At 55.2% G+C, this 21,702-nt stretch overlaps 1 protein-coding gene across 2 annotated transcripts in view; it reads left to right on the forward strand.

Annotated features, from left to right (window-relative positions):
* ARAP1 (ArfGAP with RhoGAP domain, ankyrin repeat and PH domain 1) overlaps positions 1–20,720 on the forward strand; it is a 178,010-nt gene extending 157,290 nt beyond the window's left edge. Inside the window, exons 28-35 of one of the 2 annotated variants that reach the window (XM_077831726.1) lie at positions 510–652; positions 2,810–2,842; positions 6,431–6,513; positions 10,529–10,579; positions 12,111–12,174; positions 12,991–13,146; positions 17,642–17,680; positions 18,551–20,720. In XM_077831726.1, coding sequence (XP_077687852.1) covers positions 510–652; positions 2,810–2,842; positions 6,431–6,513; positions 10,529–10,579; positions 12,111–12,174; positions 12,991–13,146; positions 17,642–17,659 — 548 coding nt within the window. In that variant the 3' untranslated portion in view covers positions 17,660–17,680; positions 18,551–20,720. The remainder of the gene's footprint in view (positions 1–509; positions 653–2,809; positions 2,843–6,430; positions 6,514–10,528; positions 10,580–12,110; positions 12,175–12,990; positions 13,147–17,641; positions 17,681–18,550) is intronic. The other variant, XM_077831760.1, reaches the window with a different exon arrangement.
* The last annotated feature ends 982 nt before the right edge of the window (positions 20,721–21,702 follow it).

The raw sequence follows: 21,702 nt of genomic DNA on the forward strand, positions 1-21,702 counted from the left end.
GCACTCCCTTGTCTTCATTGTCCAAAAGAGAGCGCGAGAGAGCTGGCTGGTGCAGTGTTCATCAGGGTAGCCCTCGATATCCTCCAGACATGGAGCCCTGGAATTGCGGGAGTAGAATCCTGCACCCAGATGGTCCTCAAAGAAAGAGGAGACTCCTTTGCAGAGAGCCTGGGACACAAGGGAGCAGGGTTAGAAACCCTCAAAGGGAGGCCTGCAGAGCCCCAGAGAGAGTGTGTGTGTGTGTGTGGGTGTGTCCCTGCCTTTCCTTGAGGCCACCGCTCCCAGTGGAAACCGTCATTTGCCAATTACGGGACCAGTGGGGCTGGTTCTGGGATCCCTCGTCTCGCCCTATGGCCCTGTGCGTTGTCTGCCAGCTAGAGGCGGGATGGGAATTACCCTTCGGCTGGTGCTGCATGGGCTGCAGCCCGTGTCCCTCTGCAGCCGTGTGTTTAACCCCTCACGCTCCGGCTCTAACAGCTCTGTGCCCTCCCCCCTTTTGCTCTCCCCAGCCAGCAGGGTGGGCGACAGCAAGCACGGCATGATGAAGTTCCGGGAGGAGAGGAACCTTCTGGGGCTGGGGCTGAGCACGGGCTTCCACGACCGATACTTCATCCTGAACCACAGCTGCCTGAGGCTCTACAAGGAAGTGCGGGTGAGCTCCCTGGGCTGCCACAATCCTCTCCCACCTCCCGTCCCAGCACACCATCCTTTCCCACGCCTCCTGGCCTGCAGCACCCCTGCTGACTGAAGCCGACCTGAGCGAGCATCCTGTTTTTTGGCTCCACTTCCCCTCTGGCATTGACTCTTTGCCTCTCCTTACCAGTAGCTGTAAGATCTCGCTGGGGGGGTGGGGGGGCTCTTCCTCGGGGCAACGCTGTGATCAGTGGCACTTGACTGCAGGCATTTCAGCTGGTTTCGTTTCCAGTGTTCGCAGGCGAGGTATTTCCAGAAGTGACAGGGATGTATCAATGCCTGTGTGCAAGACAATGGTGAGACCTCATCTGGAATCCCACCTGCAGTTCTCGTCACCCATGGTCAAGAGAGAGGAATTTAAAGGGAAACAGGTGCAGAGAAGAGCTGTGAGGATGATCACGGGGTGGAGGGCCTGTCTTAGGGGAGGCGACTGGAAGGGCTTGCCTGATTTAGCCTAAGTGCAGGCTGAGCGGGGATTGGATTGCTCTATAAATACACCGGGAGGGAGAAGAGCTTTTGAAATTAAAGGATAATGTTGGCACAGGAACAAATGGGGATGAACTGGGCTTGAGTAAATGTAGTCTGGAAGTGAGAAGACAGTTTCTGACCATCCGAGGAGGGAGGTTTTGGAACAGCCGCCCAGCAGGAGCAGTGGGGCCAACAACCCAGCTGGTTTTAAGATGGAGCTTGTTAAATTTATGACAGAGTTGCCTGTGATAGCCGGGACAGGACTCAGTGACCCAGGAGGTCCTTACCAGTCCTATGTTCCTATGCAGCAAACTGCCTAGTCTGTTTCAGAGTAACAGCTGTGTTAGTCTGTATTCGCAAAAAGAAAAGGAGTACTTGTGGCACCTTAGAGACTAACCAATTTATTTGAGCATGAGCTTTCGTGAGCTACAGCTCACTTCATCGGATGCATACCATGGAAACTGCAGCAGACTTTATATATACACAGAGAATATGAAACAATACCTCCTCCCACCCCACTGTCCTGCTGGTAATAGCTTATCTAAAGTGATCATCAGGTTAGGCCATTTCCAGCACAAATCCAGGTTTTCTCACCCTCCACCCCCCCACACAAATTCACTCTCCTGCTGGTGATAGCCCATCCAAAGTGACAACTCTTTACACAATGTGCATGATAATCAAATTGGGCCATTTCCTGCACAAATCCAGGTTTTCTAACTCCCTCACCGCCCTCCAAAAACCCACCCCCATACACACACAAACTAACCAATTTATTTGAGCATGTGTGTGTATGGGGGTGTATGGGGGTGGGTTTTTGGAGGGGGGTGAGGGAGTGAGAGAACCTGGATTTGTGCAGGAAATGGCCCAATTTGATTATCATGCACATTGTGAAAGAGTTGTCACTTTGGATGGGCTATCACCAGCAGGAGAGTGAATTTGTGTGGGGGGGTGGAGGGTGAGAAAACCTGGATTTGTGCTGGAAATGGCCTAACCTGATGATTACTTTAGATAAGCTATTACCAGCAGGACAGTGGGGTGGGAGGAGGTATTGTTTCATATTCTCTGTGTATATATAAAGTCTGCTGCAGTTTCCACGGTATGCATCCGATGAAGTGAGCTGTAGCTCACGAAAGCTCATGCTCAAATAAATTGGTTAGTCTCTAAGGTGCCACAAGTACTCCTTTTCTTTTTGCCTAGTCTGTGTGTGCACCACTTCCCTCTGCTGGATGGAATCGGAGCTGCTTCACTGTGTGTCATGGGTCCTCTACAGCTAGCAGCTAATGGGGAGTCTCCTTTGGCTCAAGCGGAAAGGGCCAGTGTTGTCAGATTCATTATAACACATTGGAGCCTTATTTACTTCTCATTCTCAAGTCCCATTTATCGCAGCAGAGATCACACCCTTTGTGGCCAAGTGCCCAAGTCCCTGTGCCCCACTGCACAGATCCTTGCAGCTTCCGGGCCCTGCTCCCTGGGAAGTGAGATGCAGATCCCCATTGGCTTTACAAGCCTCCTGTTTTGTGGCAGAGCTGGGGTAGAATAGGGGGTTACCCAGAGGGTGGCACTTGCCCCCCTCCAAAACACACACACCTCTCCCCAGTCTGTGGGTGATCCTCTGTGTCTGGTTTAACCCCGATCCTTTATTAAACAGACCTTGAAGCAGCGGATGCCTGCCATGGAAAACGTGAGTAGAGAAGTGTGTTGTGTTACAGCTGAGCGGGATGATCTGTGAGCTTTGATTTGCTCTCTTGCCTTACAAGGTTGCCCTGGGTCAAACCCAAATCCAGCAGCTAAACACATTCAAGGGTGTGTTTGCGTGGGACACATGAGCACATGGTTTTCCTTATCCGAAAAAAATGGATTCACACTATCACCAAGGGAAATCATGGGAAAAAATACAGCAGTATTGTGTAACAATGATACAAAACAATAGATCTTCCTGTGGAATACCACAGTGGTTTTTTAGGGGCTGATCCAGCCCACACTGAGTTCAGTGGTCTCTTGTAAGCGATGGAAATGTCTTGACTGCTGTGTGTGGACACACCCACACCCGTGCACATCCCTCCACCCTGAGAGCTGTGTTCCCAAAGACACCTGACATGCACTGTAACTAGCGGCTGTAATGAGAGAGGTCAGGCGTGTGTTGCCATGGCGAGGGAAGTTACACCAGCAACCTGAGGGAACGGGCAAAGACAGTGGGCTCCGTGAAAATCCCAGAAGCAACAGCACCTGTGAAAGCAGGGTGTCTTATTGCCAAAATGAAATCATGCCTAAGCTTCCAAGGATCAGAGGCAAAGTCAGGGCTCTGATGCTGGTCCAGGCATCTACCCTGGGGCAGGCTTTGGCCTGACCCTGTTACCAATGGCCCTTTCCCAAGTTTGCCGAAAGTCCCCTGTATCTCTGTTACCACAGTATCTGAGCACCTCGCAACACCCCTGGGAGGCAGGGCAGGGCTGTTACCCTCCTTGTACAGGGGGGAAACTGAGGCACGGAGGCTAAATGACTTGCCCAAGGTCACACAGGAAGTTTGTGTATTGAACCCTGTCTCCCAAGTCCCAGGTCAGGGCCCTAACACTGCACCATCCTTCCTTTCTTCCTGGGTGAGGGTTGATGGGGAATACTGAAAGAGGAGGCTTTGACCAGATTGTCACCAGCCGGTGATCTAGGGGGTACAACCTCCAGTGAAGCTGCTGCCACTGTGGGCACAATTTTGGACCCCTCATACGTGCAGGGGTGGTTGAAATATTAAAGTGCCTGTCCCCCTCAAGAATTCTTTAGTAATTTAGTAATTCTTTAGTAAAAAACGCTTTAGTAATCCACCCCCAGCGCTCATTTGGCCATCAGGGAAAAGGCATTGTCCCTAGGTTAACGAGGGAGGTCTAATAGTCCCTCTGAGGAGTTCGTCGGGCTGCAGAGCCCTTCTGTGGTAGCAGACGTTCCCAGGCAGGAGGGCGTGAAAGGATGATGAATGGGAGTTAGACAGTTTTTCGCCGCTTGCCTGTCCCGGGGCGGGAGGCCCCGAGGGACCATGGATAACTGTAGAACCATAGAAATGATGGGTGAAACAAGTCTACTAGTAGGTCATTCAGTGCATCTCCCGTCTAGCGCAGGAATGTTCCCCCCCAATGTGTCCTGCGGGGCTTTGTCCAGTCCCGTGTCAATGTCGTGTTTGATGGGGCTTCCCCCCCTCTTCCCTTGGGGGAGCTATTCTGCAGTCGAGCAGACCTTACCAATGAGCGGGGGGGTTCTGGCATTCAGAGGACGGTTCTGTCCCATCACTCCTACTTACACACACACACATCAGCCCAAGCAATTCCTCTCCCTTGATTGGACGCTCGCAGGCACTGCTGCCTGATGGTTCAATGCTGATCTTTCCTGCGTGTAATCAGCATTGCCAACTCCACACCATGACCCAGGGGCGCTTTTGTAAGTGGCTCAGTGTGAGATCGATGGTTTTGTAATTACAATTCGCCTTTTCTGTGTGTGCAACGTGCCTGAGACTTGACTGTGTAAACTGCTCCCTTTGAGTCTTGTACATATGAATATAATCAGCCATATTCATATGGGGCCTAAGCAGGAGCAGCCTGGAGACTGAATTGTGCCCCAGCGTAACTCAGAACCAGCCCTAGTAAATAGGAACCATGGGCCCAAGCTGCCAAGTGCTGGATGGTTTGAGAGCCCAAAGATCAGGTCTGGGAGTTTGGTTTGGGCCGTTAGAAGGAGGGGGCCAGTGACAAAATTCAGATCCGAACCCAACCTTCCCCGGAGTGCGAGGTGGAACAAAGCAGACGTCGGGTGTATATGCATGCCACACAGGTAGCATACGTTGTATCGCTGAACTCCTGTGGTTCGCGGCATGAGCTGACATGAAAGTGGCTCTTTCGTAGGTAACACGCCTGTAACATACAATTCCACACCTAGAACGCGGCCCCGCCTTCTGCATAGGCAGGTCTGGAATTTCGGTTTGAGCCATTCCAGGCCAGGATGTCTAGGTCTCGATCCAGGCTTGTTGGTGGGTGTTTGTGGAATGAACCAGGGCCAGATGTACAGGAGGGCTGGCCTGGTGGTGAAGGCAGTAACTCCATTAGCATGGAGCGAGGAGCAGGCGAGTGGGGCCGGCTGGCAGAGGGAGGCTGAGTTTGTGAATTGCGTTTGGATTTTGGGGTGTGGCTGGGGCCGTTCTCCAGCAGCCAGGGTCATGTCTCTCTGTTCCACCCATGCCTCTCACCCCTGCTCCTTCCTCTCAAAGGGGCCCTGACGCCGCCTGGAAAACCCGCATTGTGCGGCTCTAACCTGCATCCTCCGCCCAGCTGTCCTTCAGCCTGCGTCCTTAGAGATGTTCACGTGGAAGCGGGATCTTTGTGGAGTACGGCTCCATCTGCCGCCACGGCCTCGCTGGCTGTTGGCCGTCTCGGTCTGTAGGGGTTGTTGGGATGTCACAGACAGGTTGTGTGCAGCTGGGCCCGTTCTGTTTGTATGCACACAGCCGCAGCATTAAATACAGGTCTGTGTCTGTGCTCGTGGGATCCCAGCTCCTAACTGCACTGGGATACCAGCCCCAATCCCAGCTCCAGGGGGCCCCGGCAGAGCAGGAGTGCACATACGATGGCTTGGGGGGGCAGTGTGAACAAGACCCTAATGCGGGTCAGGCCTCCCCCCCAACCAGCAGTGGGGTTTGCACATGCACATCTGAGGACAAGATTTGCCTCAGCAAGGTCTTTGAGTGGCAGAGCTCCAACCCTACTCTTCGCTCAAGACACACACCGCACGCTCCCATTCCTTCCTGGCATTCAGCTTTACACTTCAGACCACAAAACATAAGGAGCTGCCTCCTGTTCTTTTCCGAGCAAGACCTTCTATGTCACCCCCTCCTCCTCCTCTTTACTTAATCCTTTGAAACCCTGAGGCTGGAACTGATAGGACCCACCTGGTCTGGTTGCTGGGTGAGTCAGGAGAACAGCACTGCACCATCTGCTTGCCCTTGGTGCTCTATTGCAGGCTGGTCTCTAAGAAGGCGTTATATTCATGTCTGTCTGTCCCAGAAGGGTATTTCTGTTGTTGAGGGAAGAAAACCCTTCCTGTTTTTGTGTGTTGCTTTGGCATCATTCAGAGTTCTGCTCACTGGAGCTGAAGTCATCAGAATGGACTGTCCCCAGCAATCAGAACTGGAAGGCTGATCCAGATTGTATGCGTCTGCACCGTGGCAGTGGGTTCACTGTCGATGTTGGGTTGTTTCTCTCTCTGACTCCCTCTTGTCCTTCTGTCTCCCCAGAGCCACAGACCGGAGAAAGAGTGGCCAGTCAAGAATCTGAAAGTTTACCTGGGAATTAAGAAGAAATTGCGCCCTCCGTCCTGGTGAGCAATGGATTGGAGTCTGAACAGCGGCACTTCTCGTGGGTCCTGGGCTCAGTCAGCCCTGCCAGCAGGAAGCCATGGGGCCACCATGGCAATGCAATGAACAAGGTCTAGTAGATAGAGCAGAGGGATGGGGAGCTGGGAGCTCTGGATTCAACTCCCGGATCTGCCAGCAAAGAGCTGGGGGACCTCAGGGGAGTCACTTCTCCACTCTTTGCCTCAGTTTCCCCATTTGTGAAATAGGGGTGACGGTACAGCTGAGTGTGAGATTGCAAGGCTTCCTTCATTCATGCTCTGCGCACTGTACTTGGCGCAATGAGGATCCTGCATGGGGCCTCTCGGCACGACCTCAGTACAGTAATAAACAGTTGGAATGGAGTGCCGCTATCGGATCTTCCATCAGGATCCATTCCAGTTATTTATTACTGTACTGCAGTCGTGCCTAGGAGCCCCGGTGAGGATCCAGGGTCCATGGCAGTTCCTGATAAGCAGCTGCTGACTTTTATGGAGGTGACGGTCATCCTAGGCCAATAGCACTGCCCCCATTTCACAGAAGGGGAAACTGAGGCACAAAGACGGAACATGGAATTGCCCAAGGCTGTGCTGTGGCAGAACCGGGAGAGCTGAGTCCCAGCCCCCAACGCAGTCCACTCGGTCTCTACTGACCCACATCACTGTCATGCTAAAGCCAAGCTGCAGCGTGAGGAGCCATCAGCTGCCTGCACAACAGTGCTGTGGTTTCCCTGCTGTGAACCCGGTGTTAGCTGCTGCACCTTGCCCATGGAGCAGAGCTGTGCGCCGGGAGGTGGCCAGCAGAGGTGCGTAAAACCCCGTGGAGGCGCCTTTGCCCCGGGCTGCACAAGACTCAGCTGTCTTGCTGTTGTGCGTTAAGCTCTGCGGTTTGCTGCTCTCTGCTGTTCCTGCGGGCGGATGAAAGCCGGCAACAAAGCCTGGGTGCTTTGTCAGTGCTGCAGGTGTCAGCAAAGGAGCCGCACACCGTCCCAATCGCTGGGGCTTCTCCTGTTCTCTGGCTTCTTGCCACCAGATGTCAGAGCAGCCTAGCGAGCCACAGTCCTCTTCCTCCCGAGCCTCAGGCTGTGTCTGGGGCACACAGGGCTCCTCTCCATCCCTCCCCTGGCATCCCCAGAGCCCCAGCCTGCCAAGGGATTAGCACTTCTAGGGAGGAAGAGTGCTGGCCTGCCCCTTCAACGCCTTCTGCCCTGATTCCATGCCAGCCTAACGGTCCCTGTGCCCCGCTCTGAGTGGAGAGGGCTGAGCGTGGGGTTGCTGGGAGATGTGGGCCTTTGCTCGCCCAAAGCTCAAAACTCGCCCCCTCAGGCAAGGGGAAGGAGTCACTGACTGCCAGCCACAAGTAAATACTGGGAACCACAAATGAAAAAACAGGGGCAGGAGTGAAGGTTAAAGTTTAAAATCTGAGATCCAAAAGGGGGAAACCAAGCCGAGAACCCCCGACAGCGCCCTCCGCTCCGCAAAGGAGTCAGTGGGCACTGTCCAGAGGCACTCTGCCCTGGGGCATGGTCAGAGACGGCACCATAAATAGGAACCCCTGGTCGCAGAGGAACCCCCCCACTCCCACGTCCAGCTTCCTCCTGCTGGGATGGACGACAGCCATCTTGGCCAGTGCCAGGAGGAGGTTGACAAGGAGGCCAGGGGTAGGGTGTGCCTGGATCAGAAAGTGGGGGAAAAGTGCAGCCGGAGCCTCAGTAAGAGGTTCTGGAGCAGCTGCAGCCTGACTCCCCCGATGTAGACGTGCGCCAGGGTCTTCCTCTCACTGCAAGAGGAGCAGGTATCGGGGAGTTCATGATCCAGGCCAGGTGTACGCACATGCTGATAGCTCGGCAGAGCTGCCAGCCGATAGCCCCGCTGGGCTGTGGAACCAGAGTGGGGAACAGGCTCCCCCACCTGGGTTTCTCGCCCTCCACGGGCAGCAGCAGAGCCTGGCACTTGGTGCCAGGAGGGCATGAAGCACGAGCAGGCACAGATGTTTCCTCGGTGCGGTTTGGAGACAGATCCAGTCAGCCTACTCAGGCAGAGTGTCGGAGATGGGACGGCCTCTGAGTTACTACAGAGAATTCTTTCCCCAGGCGTCTGGGGTCTGGCTGGTGGGTCTTGCCCACATGCTAACTGATCGCCATAGTTGGGGTCAGGAAGGAATTCCCCCTGGCCCCATCAGACTGGCAGAGAGCCTGGTGGGGTTTCGCCTTCCTCAGCAGCCTGGGGCACGAGTCACTTGCAGGGTTAAACTAGTGTAAATGGTGGAGTCTCTGGAACTCGAAGGCTTTAAACCATGATTTGAGGTTGTCAGTGACTCAGCCAGAGGTTCGGCGTCTATTCCAGGAGGGGGTGGGCGAGGTTCGGTGGCCTGCAAAGTGCAGGCGGTCAGACTGGATGATCATGATGGTTCCTTCTGCCCTTAAAGTTTAGGAGTCGGGTAGGCTTGCCGGGCGGTGGCGCGGTGACAAGTTGGAGAGAGCAGCGTTACACTCCAGGCTGGAATCTGGCTAAGGCACCCCTGCTCTTGTGCAAAGCAGCTGGGGGTGCCCTCAAACAGGCTTCTTGGTGAAGCATTGCCCCTTGGGTTCAGTACTGAGGAAAGGGCCATGTCCTGTAACATCAGCACTGTCAGACTCCCTTCCAAGTACTGACCTGTCTGGCAGGTCTGCAGGAGGTCTGCAGGTGCAGACGTTCTTCCAGATTTTTATTCCATAGGGGGGAAAGGGAAAGCACAGGAGCTGTGAAATAGACCACGCTGGGGCTGTCTGCCAGGGCCGGGGAACGCAAAGCACCAGGAGGGGAATGCCCCGAGCACAGCATGGCAATGTGTCACTGTGCTGTTCCAGAGTGCTTTATTCAGCACATCACACTGGGGGTTAGACGTCACAGGTCAGGCAGGCCTGCTGCGGGGGGCTCAGCCCCAAGACTGGGTCTGATTTGGGAGCAATTCGGTCGGGTAAGAGGAGGCAGGGAGTGGGCTGGAGACTGGAGGGGCCAGGGCTGTGGTTCACATCCAGCTAGCCCCATTGTTTAGATTCTGGCACGGCTAGGCTCTTGCCTTGTGGGGGTGGGGTTTGGATTGGACCTGCCTTATTAAAAATGGGCCCGATCCTGAGAGATGCTGAGAGCCCAGTATTGTTAATGCCTAAAGATCCTGGTTTTCAAGCTGGCACAAAGGCCAAATCAGATTCGTTACTCAATCCGATCCGATCTGTCAGATTCAAACAGATCAGATTCATGAGCCAGAATCAGTTTCTCCCTGCTGCAAACAAACCCACACCTGAAAGGAAACCTGAGTGCAGCCTCCCAGGGATACATGCCACTGATACATAAGCAGGGAGCACTGCAGGGTCATGGCTCTCTCTAGAGACAGTCCTGCCTCCTGCTCCCGTGGGTGGCCGGTGCCACGTGGAGGGCCATAGAGCTGGCATCTTTGCCAGAGCACCACTCATGCCCAGTAGGTCGTGATGTTGATTTGGACATCGCTGTCTCACTGGCTGTGCCTGGGGGCAACTTGTGGGTTGGACACTGGCGTAAAACTGGGAAGAATCAGGGCTAATGTCTTTTGTTTTACCGGGCTACCCTGCTGTGTAACGTTGCACTGTGCTGTTAAATATCCCCCACCCCAGATGTGGCTGCATTCAATCAGCAGGCAAACTTGGGGATCCACTGGGTTCAAATGCACCACAAAACCATGAGAGAGGATGGTTTTATGGCACGTGACAGCTTTCCGACCTTTGCAGAGAGTTCCTCTCATTGCCGGAGGATGCCAGCAATAGACTCAAGTGCCACCTGGCCTCTCCAAAAGCAAAGATCATGGAGGAAAGTGCCTGGCAGTGGTGACAAATCACAACAGTTTGCCACCGTAATGCAGAGAGGCTTGTGGTTGCTGGGATACCAGGTGTGCTCTGTTGGAAAACTTACTAACCTAACGGGTGGGGAGCCGTTTGGGAGAGGAAAGCTTGGAATTCAGCGTTCTGTTCTCTTCTCTCCCTGGCAGCTGGGGATTCACGGTGTTCTATGAAAATGAGAAGCATGAAAAGCAACAGTGGTAAGGAGCAGTGGCGGGCCGGGGCCCGGGGGGTTTGGCTGGAGGAGAGCGGTTTGTTAAGCTTAGCCAGGCCCAGACCCCGATCCGCTGGCGTTCAGGCAGACAGGGAGCGAGGTGGAGCTCCATTCAGAAACAGAACCATGCTCGCGCACCAAAGGGGTTCCGGGACTTCCCCGCCGCAGGAGACTTGGGGAGGAGGAGTCGTTTCTGCACAGAAATGTCCCTGGCCAGGATCTGTCTGCATGGCCTTGTACAGTTATTATTGAAACAAATTCATTGCCGTGCCAGACTGTAGCTACTTAAAACCCCCATCTGTGGGCCCCCGTCACTTGAGCTAAATGAGAATCTCTATGGATAGGGGTCTATGACATACAGACCAGCAATGCTGAGTCCATCCCAGAGAGAGGAGGGGGCTCTCTCTCACCCCCTTCCCCAGCATTTTATTTAAAGGAGCCACTGTCCATTTCTTCAACCATCTGTCCCTCTAGACCAGTGGTTCTCAAACTTTTGTGCCGGTGACCCCTTTCACACAGCAAGCCTCTGAGTGCGACCCCCCCCCCCTTATAAATTAAAAACACTTTTTGTGTATTTAACACCATTATAAATGCTGGAGGCAAAGTGAGGTTTGGGGTGCAGGCTGACAGCTCGCAACCCTCCAATGTAATAACCTCGTGACCCCCCGAGGGGTCCCAACCCCCAGTTTGAGAACCCCTGACCTAGATTCCCTCCCTCTGGCTCTGCCAGCCTAGCTGCTGTCTCTGTCTAATTATCTAGAGCTCAGAAGCAGCTTTCATCATCCGACGCTCCAGATGTTCTCTGATCACGAATGATGATGTCAGGAATAGATCACTCGACACACAGCTGTATTTCTTAATCACGGTGATACCCATGTACGCCCACAGCCTGGCAGCCAGGACCCCATCCTGAGAGATGCTGAAAGCCCAGTAACGTTGGGGCCTGATTTTGAATATCTAAAGATCCTGGTTTTCAACCTGGCACAAAGGCCAAATCAGATTCGTGACTCAAACCAATTTGATCCGTCAGATTCAAACAAATCAGATTCATGAGCCGGAATCAATCTCTCCCAGCTGCAAACAAACCCATGCTTGAAAGGAAACCTGAGTGCAGCCTCCCGGGGGAACATGCCACTGATACATAAGCAGGGAGCACTGCAGGGTCACGGCTCTCTCTAGAGACGGCCCTGCCTCTGGCTACACAAGCAGATCCAACCCCACTGGTCGCAAGTGCCACGGCTGGACCCAGGGCAGCCAGCAGCCCCTGTGTCCTGTGCTGGGCAGGAGCCATCCGGCTGTGGCCTGGAATAACAGCCACTGAGGCCGTTCTGATTGTGAGCAAGCGAGCCGGCCTGTAGGGCCGGTCGTGTTTCACATCTGCTGTGGGATTTCTGCCGCAGGTGGCTTGCATTCCCTACACTGGACGGAGGCAGGCCGGGGAGGGGGCTCGTCTCGCTGCTCACGTCACCTCCGGCCGGACTCGCCCACCCTGACCGCCCCTTTGATCTCCTCCCCAGGTACCTGTGCTGCGATACCCAGATGGAGCTGCGTGAGTGGTTCGCAACCTTCCTCCACGTACAGGTACCACCTGAGCAGCGGGCGGCCCCTCAGCATGCGTTGCCATCCTTCAGGGCGGGGGGAGAGGGGATGGGGGCAGAGAGGGGCCTTTCCGCATGGCTCGGATACACCCCCTGCCACATGGGGGGCCTGGCGTGGGGGTCTGCCGGCCTGACAAGACAGTCACATTTCACAGCCCACACAGCCAGGTCGCCATCTCCCCCAGCCAGCCCAAGAGGAAGGATGGTCTGATGGCTAGAAGACTAGCTTGAGGTGTGGAAGAGCAGGGTTCGATTCCTACCCCACCACCAAGATCCTGGGTGACCCTGGGCAACTCACAGCCTTTCCAGGGCTCTGTTCCCCCATCTGTACAATGGGGACAGAGGGTTGGGAGAGAATAAACACAGTAACGATAGTGATGGGGGCCAGATAAGTATGGCAGGTAGGTAGCTGAGCAGGTGTGTCGGAGAGGGGCAGCATCGGTCATTAATCTGCTGACCAGCTGGCTCAAAGATCCCCTTGAAAGGGCTGTAAAGCCTTTGGCCACTAGCTCCCGGCCCTGCTCAGTACTGCAGTCTCTGATCTCTCTCCAGAGCCGTATGTGAAATACTTTGGTGGCTCTTAGTCCAGCTGGTGCAGCATTGCAGTGGGCTCTGGTTGCTCTCCGGACTGAGTTGAGACGCATTGGCCGGACAGCATTGAGGGCCGCTGGCGCCGCTCTGCGTCTGAATTAGAGAGCACTCAGTGAGGCCCCGTTCACTGGCACGCTGAGATCCCAGGCTTGTTCCAGCGCTGGCCGCTTCCCTGCTCACTCGCCATGTGTCTGCTCTCCCTCCCCAGAACGGCGGGAACGTGTGGCCCTCCGAATCCTCCAAGGTGCGGGCGTCGCGGACGCAGCAGGACTCCAGGTTGGGTAACATCTCGCTCATCCCTCTGCGGGGCAATGAGAATGAGATGAGGAACAGTGTGGCTGCTTTTGCTGCTGATCCGCTAACTGTGAGTGACAACCAATCGGTGCTGGGTTTCACGGTGCAGGGAGTGGCATCCCACTGGCTCGTAGCATCACGCCTGCCGAGTGGGTGGGACGGGCGCAGGATCCCCACACCCGGGGGTTTCCTCCAGAGTGAGATCAGTAGGCGAGAGCTGGGTGGGGTTGGCGAACACAGAGCATTTTCTGCTGTTAGCCTGGCTCGCAATCCTTTCCCAGCCTCTGTCCTAGTCATTGACTCAGAGCAACCAAAGCCAGGAGGGCAGGGTTCATTCTTTGCCCGTGTTGGGTAACTGTCCCCAGCAGGCCTAGGGGCCCATTGTCCAACGGTCGGCAGGGAAGTACCTGCAGGCATGATGCAGCGACAGGGGATGCAGCTCGGCAGATGATTTCTCCTGGTAATTGGGGTCGCTGCTTTGAAATTCCTTCTCCGTTACAAATCTGCTCCCTGTCCCTGTCCTTTCCCTCTCCTCGGTCTGGACTCTGTCAACACGCAATGGTAGCACGGGGGACTGCCGGAGAGGCTACTGCAGACTGTGATTCGTCTACTGTTTCTTCCACAAACGTGGAAACCTCTCGGATTCGCTTGAGCAACAAGGCCCGAACCAGCAGTCAGCGACTCAGATAAGGACTAGCTGGGTATGGGCAGTTAGCAAAGAGCTGGTCTTTATCTGATTGCCAACGGCTGATCCTGGGGGTCCTTATTGCTGTTATAAACCTGACCAGAAGCTTTTCTTCTGGGCCCTGAAAGCAGGACAGCTGGGTCTAAGGAACGCGGCTGGTGGCCAGAGGGAAGCCACTGGCAGGTAGCAGTGTTCATCCTGGCCAGCTCCTCCTCCATGGCTTGGGGACTGGGCAATTGGCCGTCCGATGCTTTCCAGCTACAAGCCCAGGTTGGTAGGGACTGAACCTCGTTACTGCTCAGTGGCTTGGTGTTAAATGAGCTTGGCGGGTCTCACGCCAGTTCCTAATGGACCAGTGTCTGTGTGGCAAAAAACCACGACTCTAATGGGTGGGGGCCATGACATGAACGGTGGGTCTCAGCCCAATGGCTAGCAGACAAGCATTCCTACACAAACACCATCTTCACAAGGGGCCACTAGCAGACCTCTCTGCAGAGAAGCCAGGGACTGAACGGGCCTCTCTAGAGGGGTCAGTTCAGGGCAGGGTCATGGCATATTGGCCAGGTGTCCGGGCAGGAAGCTTGCCCCACCACTGCATGGGCTGTATTTCCGCTGTGGGTCAGGAAGGGACCAACACTTCCTAGCACTGAATTCACGATGTCCACGGTTAAAGGTCTGTTAGTACAAGCGCCCTTTGCCGGGGAGATCCAGGCCATGCAGCGCATAGCACCCCGGGCCCTGCCTTCCCTCAGGTTTATAATGACAGCTATGGTGGAACGGGATCTCCAGCGTGGCTCTTTACAATGGGATGCGTCTGGCTTTTTGCTTGGCAGAGGGGACGGGGAGAAATGACCACCACCCTGGGGCCCGGTCGGACTCTGCTTCTTGTTTGCTTCCCCTCTTCTGCTCTTGCTCGGTTCGAGAGTTTGGGGCTAACCCTGCAGCTGGCAGCCATTTCCCGTCTCTGTCCCTCAGGACGTGTCCGCAGGCCGAACTGCAGACAGCGGGTGCTGCACCGAGGCAGCTGGCTCAGCCCCGCACGCCAGGGATGGGGCAGAGGGTGCGAGAGCAGCATTCGGTGCGAGTCCTGGCCAGGCCGCCGCCAGCCTCAAGGGTGGGGAGCGCAAGGGCTGTGCGGGGCTTGGACAGCCCAGATCCCCCAGTCAGGAAACGCTGCCCAAGGGTCTGCCGATGGCATCTGAAACACCGCTGTCAGCATGCAGCATCGCAGGGAAGCCCCTGGGAGCTGCATCTTCTCAGGAGATCCCCAAATTAATAACCTTCTGCCCTTGTGCACATCAGTGAATTCACCCTCACCAAACCCAGGGAGGTGGGCCAGCATCATTAGCCCTATTTGACAGATGGGGAAACCGGGGCCTGGAGAGTTTAGGTGACTTTCCCCGGGGGGACGGGGCACAGCAAATCCATGGCAGGAATAAAACGCATGACTCTGATTCCCGTGCTCTAATCACTAAGCGAAACTGCCTGTGGGTGCGGTATAATTCCTAAAAGGATGGGGCTCCCTTGTATAACCCCCGCCAGCATGCTCAAGAAATCTCTCCGCAGCGTAGCAAGGCTTTGAGGTGCTGAGTACATTGAACCATTAACCATTTGCCTAGAGCTATTGCCCACTCCCCGAGGATGTTCGCACTCCTCGTGGCCGAGCTGTCAAGGGGCCCATTGTGCATTCACTCTGCGCACCCGGTGCATTGAGCAAGGAAGGGCCTGAGCTGGCAGACGGAGAAATGATTCTGTCTCCAACCCCCTTGCTCTGAAAGCCGGGAACAAAAGGCATCGTGAAAGGGGGGCCTGATGGGGCGGCGGGTGGGAAAGCTGGTGAGTCCCAAGGAAGAGTGTTGAGTCTTTGAAGAGTAACTGGTGATGTGCCGGCAATTCTCTCCCCTCCTGTTTCTGGGATGGTTCGGAGATCAGCCAGAGCGCCGGGGCGCTGTACCTGAGCACATCCCTCTGGCTGCGAGCGGGGGCTCAGGAGCGCCTGGTTAGACAGGTGTGCTGTGCTGGGACAGGCAGAGCCGGGCTGCGGCCCTGCCTCCTTCCTGCCCCTCTCAGTGTGATTTTGCTTCCCTGAGCAAGGGCTGATCCTAACCTGGCCCCTTGGTGGGACAGGCTGTCTCTCGGGGCATGATGCACCGTCACCGATTCAGAGAGCCCCAGTTACAGCTCAAAATCCCTTTCCGATGCAAGCCCCTGCCTCCCCATCCCTGCTCGGGCATATTCGAATCGGTTGCTGGGGCGAGACTCTTCATCCCCCAGCAGATCCGAGGGGTCAGGATTAGAGGCGGAGTCTTCCCCCTTCCTCTGCGGCTTTTGTGCCAGCCCCCTTGGCAGCGGGTCTGGTTCCGCAGAAACGGGACATCTCTGCTTGGCTGATGTTTGTACCATGGCTCCAAGCGTTTGCCAGGCTATTAAACCTAGTGGCCCTTTGCTCCTCTGATGCAAAGGCTGCTACGTTTTCCGGCAGCTGCCGCTGCTGGGGTTGTTACTTGTGCAGCTGGCTGGATAATACAGGCCGTTTTCCCAGGGATGTGTTTGTGGCACATCTTGTGGTCACTCCCCTCAGGCGTGCGAGTGAGGCAGGACGGTCGTGCGGTAAAGGTGCTGGACAGAGATCTGGGTTCAAGTCCCGCTTTGCCACAGACTGACCTTGGTCAAGTCACTGCATCTCGCCGGGCTCTTGCTCCCCATCTGGCTAAACAGGGATAATAGTTCCCATGTAGGGGAGTTGTGGGGTGCTCAGACACTGTGGCAGTCTGGGCTGAAACGTTTGATGGGCTCACAATGCTCGCAGGAAGGGATTTTTAAAGTCACACTTGGAAGTCTTTGTGCGAGATGCACTTAGGTTCTCCTCCAATCAATATCACGTGATATTTTTTTTTTTGGACCAATCCCAAAGCAGCACAGTTTGAGTTTCCAGTATTCCCGCTCAGACTGTGGAGTAAGGAAAAGGCAGTTTGAGTGTGAGGCTGCTGTAACGCGTGAGCGGGAAACTGCTAATAATGATTCCCTGTGACTCAGGCCTGGGTTATAGCAATTCACTGTTTTGCCCAAGGCAAATAGTGTGCGTCTTTTACAAGCCAGGGCCTTGGGGCCATGAGGTCTTATCATATGCTTCCCAAGTACCCTGTTTTCTGCAGGAGGATGGGGCATCTCCCCAAGCACTTGGGGTTTGCCGCACAGTGCTTGTTACTCCTGGGGAGGGTGGATGCTGTAGAAATTGACATGTCCACAGACAGACAGGACTACGATACAGTGGCTCTTGGTTCTAAGGAAGCACCCTGGTGAGGTTTATGCCTGCACCATCCCCGAGGGGGGGCGTGAACAGCGTAAGGTAATGCGGGTTGGGTGGGGGCAGGAACAGCCTGGCTAAGGGACCAACCCCCAGCTCCTGCCAGTGTGTTTCTATGAGCATGTGATGTGCCGGGTGCCTCTAAAAGAGACAGAGGTGCCGGCCCGCCTGTCCCTGAGGTTCGTGGGTTTGCAGGATTCAGCCAGATCTGGCAATTTCACTGCACAAGGCCTGGTGCAACGTCATCATCGGTGGTCACGCTGGCTGATGCGGTGGTGCTCAGTAGGCCGTGGTGGTGGCCGCTCTCGGCTTCATAGGGTAGTTACAAAGTGAAGGTCACCCCTTCGCCCTCTCCCAGGCCCAGGTAGCTAATCGATAGGGCTGCACAGCGGGAGGGGAAACTGAGCCAGAGTTAACCCTTTGTTCCCCATGGAGCAGCCCTGTCACCTTCATCTAATTACCCACAATCGTTCCGAGCCGAGGAGTGCAGCCCTTCCAGCTACTCAGCGCCACTGACGGTACATGTCAGAGAAGGAAAACTAACCCCTTCCTCCTTATTTTCTCTCTCTCCAGCTGCTTCGAAACGTATGAGCCGGAGGCCTAACACATGAGGTAATTCAGTGCTTCAAGCATTCCTGCTTGTTTGCAGTGCACTGCGGCACGGTGTGTGCCGGGGAGATCTTCCCCCAGCTCCCGGGACCCGATGGCAGCTCGGTGGCCAGAATTAGCCTAGAGCCATCTTCGTCTTCCCGGCAGAGCTACAGCTCACAGCGGATCCCACAACCTGGCCCGCTCCATCTCCCCTCAAGCGGCCGCTGCTTGGATCAGGAGGTCGCATGACAAGCTGGGACCTGTGTAATAGAGTCTACCGTTTCCATCTCGATCCCGGCTGCCCCTGGCCCGGCTCTCCATGGGGTTCAAACCAGGAGGGCTGGATCTAAAAGGCATGTCCCGGTACTGCCTGATCTGTGAGCCGACTGGCAGGTCAGAGAGCTGCACTGTGCAAGCCGGCACCTGCGCTGTGCACAGGTATGGAGACGACATCTCCTGCCGGGCTGGCAGTGACAGCCGCTGGCCCTCAGCACTTCTGAAGACCTGGCCGAGTCTATTCAGGGACGTAGGGAGGGTCTCGGGGCCACCCACAGTTCGGCCTCCGTGGCTTGCTCAAAATCACTCAAGTGAAGCAGAGTCAGAGCCAGGAGGAGGACCCAGGAGCTGACCTAGACTCCCAGTCCCCTCCTGAACCCCCAAAACCGTGCCACCCCCCTTAACGACATAGCGGGCCCATCTCCAATGGATGGGCCGCAAAGCACTGCTCTGGGCCATGCAGGGTGGAGAAAGCAGCCCAGAGAGTGCGAGATGTGAGTGGGGAGGGATAGCAGGAGCCAGAGAGGCAGGGAAAGGCTCTGGAGGAGCCGTTCGGCTGGCCGGCGGTCTCTCTCCCTGGGAGTCAGCCTAGTGTCTCTCTCTTTTTGTCCCCAGGTCCGTTTGCGAGAGGGGGGAGCCAGCCTGAGAGCCCAGGCGCGCACAAGTCATGTTGCATTGTCCCTGCTCATCCAGCGGGGTCTGCGCGGAGACCGGGGGGCTCTCAGAATGTGTGCCAGCCCCTTGATCCAATCATCTCCTTCTACGGCAAAGCCGACAGCCGCCGCAAAACAATAAGCAACCGTGTTTGATTTAAGGAAAATGAATCCATTGGCAAAGAGCGGCTTCTAAAGGATTAATTATTCAAGCAGACACTGTCTCATCACTCTTCTCGACGGCTGTCCGTGCCGTGACCAGCCGAACCCCAGAGATGGGGCAGAGGAAGCTTTCTGGACCCATCGCTTCACCTGGGAGTGTCTTTCTCCCCCATCACCAGCTGCTTCTTGCTTCTTCTTGGGTCCTGAATTAAAACTGGAAGGGCGCAGGCTGGGATGGCCCCTCTCTGGTGCCAGCTGCTGCTCCGGGAGGGGTTAGGGGCTGGGGGCACTCTTGCTTTCTTTAAAATTCTTTCTCTCTATTTGAAACCGCAAGCCACAGAAAGGCAGCAAGGACCACCCAGCCAGGCCAGGCAGAGACCTTCCCGCAAGGGTGCTTCTGCTGGTGGAAGCATTAAACCCTCCCAAGGAGGAGCGGCGGGCTAACCCCAGCCGTTCTGTATCACTACGTTGGAGAAGGGCTGAAGGCGACCCACGGGGGAAGCGGATGGAAGGCTCCCGTCGCTGCTGCTGGCCCCTCAGAGCCACACGCCGCTTCTCTCCTTCTCCCAGGCTGTCCGATCCCATGGCCACATGGGCCTTTCGGGTGAAAGCTTCACCAGCAGACCGTTAGAGCGGGGAGAGTCCAGCGCCCAGCCGTGGGCATGTGGAGATGGCTGAGTGGAGTCACGGCTGGGACGCGTGGCTTGAGGGGCCCTGGTGGAAGCAGCAAGAGACTGGGGCGCGTGTGGGGGGACGGGACTCTGGGCCAGCCTGAAGTTGAGCTTGGAGTGGGGCCGTTTGTCCTGGGCAGGGAGAGGGGCCAGTGCTGTCCTGGTCAACGGCCTCCTTGGTTATTGTTAATATTAAACGCCTGGGAAAGTCCATGTGATGGTGTCCCCGTGCTGCAGGGCAAAGGGAAGGGCTGGCAGCCTGAATGCAGCAGGCTAATGCTGAGGATGACCTGCTACGCCTGGGCTGCAAGCCTAGATAAAGGGGCAAAGACCCGCGGTCTTGGGGCTGCAGGTCAAGATGGGGGAGTGGGGGAGGGGCAGTTGCTTCTGCTAGAGGTGAAGATGGAGGAGCATGAGCCCATTATTTTAGGGCCCCAGGCCAAGACGGAGGAGCAGCGGCCCTCTTCATCGGGACTCTAAGTTGGGACAGAGAGAAAGAGGCCAGTTTCTGACTCCCTCAGTGTTCAAAAGTGGGTGCTCAGAGAGCCGAGCGATCAGTCGCTAATGCACGTATCAGGCAAAGCCAGAGCGTTCTCCAGGTGACTAGCTACATGGGAGAATTCTTCTGTTTAATAGTCTCCCTTTTCTTTAAAAGCCTCGGAGATTCTAGACCCCAAAAAGGTTAAAAGAACATTACATCTGCATGGTCAAGCACCCAAAAGCCAGGAAATGTCAAAAGTAAGGTTATCCAGGCAACCTTAACTCTGCCCCTTGAACACGTGCATTATGGTATAGTGTTTAATGATGTGATCACATGCCATTTTCTCTGCAAAACCTCTGCCCCATTCCTTGTCTGGTGAATGAGGCAGGGACCACACAGTGAACAGCTGTCTTGTTTACTTCATGCCAGGCAGCTTGTGCCCTGAATGAGGCAGGTGCTGCGGGAAACCAGTGTGTGATCCTGTAATTAAAGAGTGTACTGTAACCCATACCCAGAGGGAAGAGTTAAGGTTATGCAGCAGTCTGTAACCACGTAACCTTAACATACGCATCTTTTTGGTATGGAATAGAATAGTAATGTTCTATCTATATATAGCACCTTTCAGCTGAGGAAGGCAGAGCACTTTACAAAGGAGGAAAGGGTAATGCTGCTCTTTCTATCAGGGCTCACACTCTAAAGAACAGGTTGGATGCAATGCCTTGGAAAACTGAAGTTAGAATTAAGCACGCCCATTTATTCTGTTAACCTGGGCCAAGGAAAGGGGGCCATAGGGATAATAAACGTTTTGCACTTCCTTAGCCTCTTTTGCCCAAGGATCTCTAAGCATTAGGAGAGCCGCATTGTATAGGGTTAGATAGGGGGGGTTCAGATCACGTTTCACTCCCCCTCACACACTCAAACGTAGCCAGCGTCGGGACTGGACACAGCTGCTGGTTAACATCAGCATTGCACACCACGTCAGGACAGGAAGTGAAGATGATGCTGTATCCTGCTGAAGCTACAGGGAAATTTAAGGAGGCCAGCTGGAGTGATCCAAGTAGAAATAGGCCCAGGAGCCTGGTGTTAACACCCCTACTCTTGGGGAAAGTACCAGGCAAGCTATGGCCAGTGCTGGAACCTAGTTTCTTTGCATAAAGAAGCCGAGAGACCAAGATGACTGGCTGCTCAGAAACAGCATGTCCAGTTTGCTAGGGAATTCCATCCTATCCTGGTGGAGGGTGACCTGGCCTCAGTTTTTCAGGCCTTCCTCGCCTGTCCTCTGGATTATAGCAATACGACACACCTGGGCATGAAGCCTTCAGGGTTTAGGGAACTTCAACTAATACAGAACATTACAGCATATCTCCTTAGCAACGTGGGCTCCCGCGAGCACGTCGGACCTGCCCTCCGCTTCCCACAGATCACTGAATCCAGGTACAAGGTCCTTATTTTCAGAGTAGTCAATGGCCTCTGCCCAGGGTATCTAAAATAGCCCTGCAGCGCCAGGAGTGGGACTGGTGTGGAGCTCTCTGCTCCTCTGGTACAGTCGAACTTTCCACCATCATCTGTGCAGGAGACAGAACTTTGTCAGGGGCTGGTCCCAGACTGTGGAGTCAACTCCCCCAGGAACTAAGGACCATCACAGACCTCCTCACCTTCCACCCCAAAAGCAATAGGAGCTTCTCCAATCAGCCGTCTCGAACAGAGGGAGATGATGGAGGCTGTCAGGCAGCCACTTCTGGCTTCCTGATCTATGCCACTTGGCTCTGGCATTAATTGGAGCAGCTGAGGAGCTGCTCT

Source organism: Eretmochelys imbricata, chromosome 1 (genome assembly GCF_965152235.1).
Source record: "Eretmochelys imbricata isolate rEreImb1 chromosome 1, rEreImb1.hap1, whole genome shotgun sequence".
Classification (NCBI taxonomy): domain Eukaryota; kingdom Metazoa; phylum Chordata; order Testudines; family Cheloniidae; genus Eretmochelys; species Eretmochelys imbricata.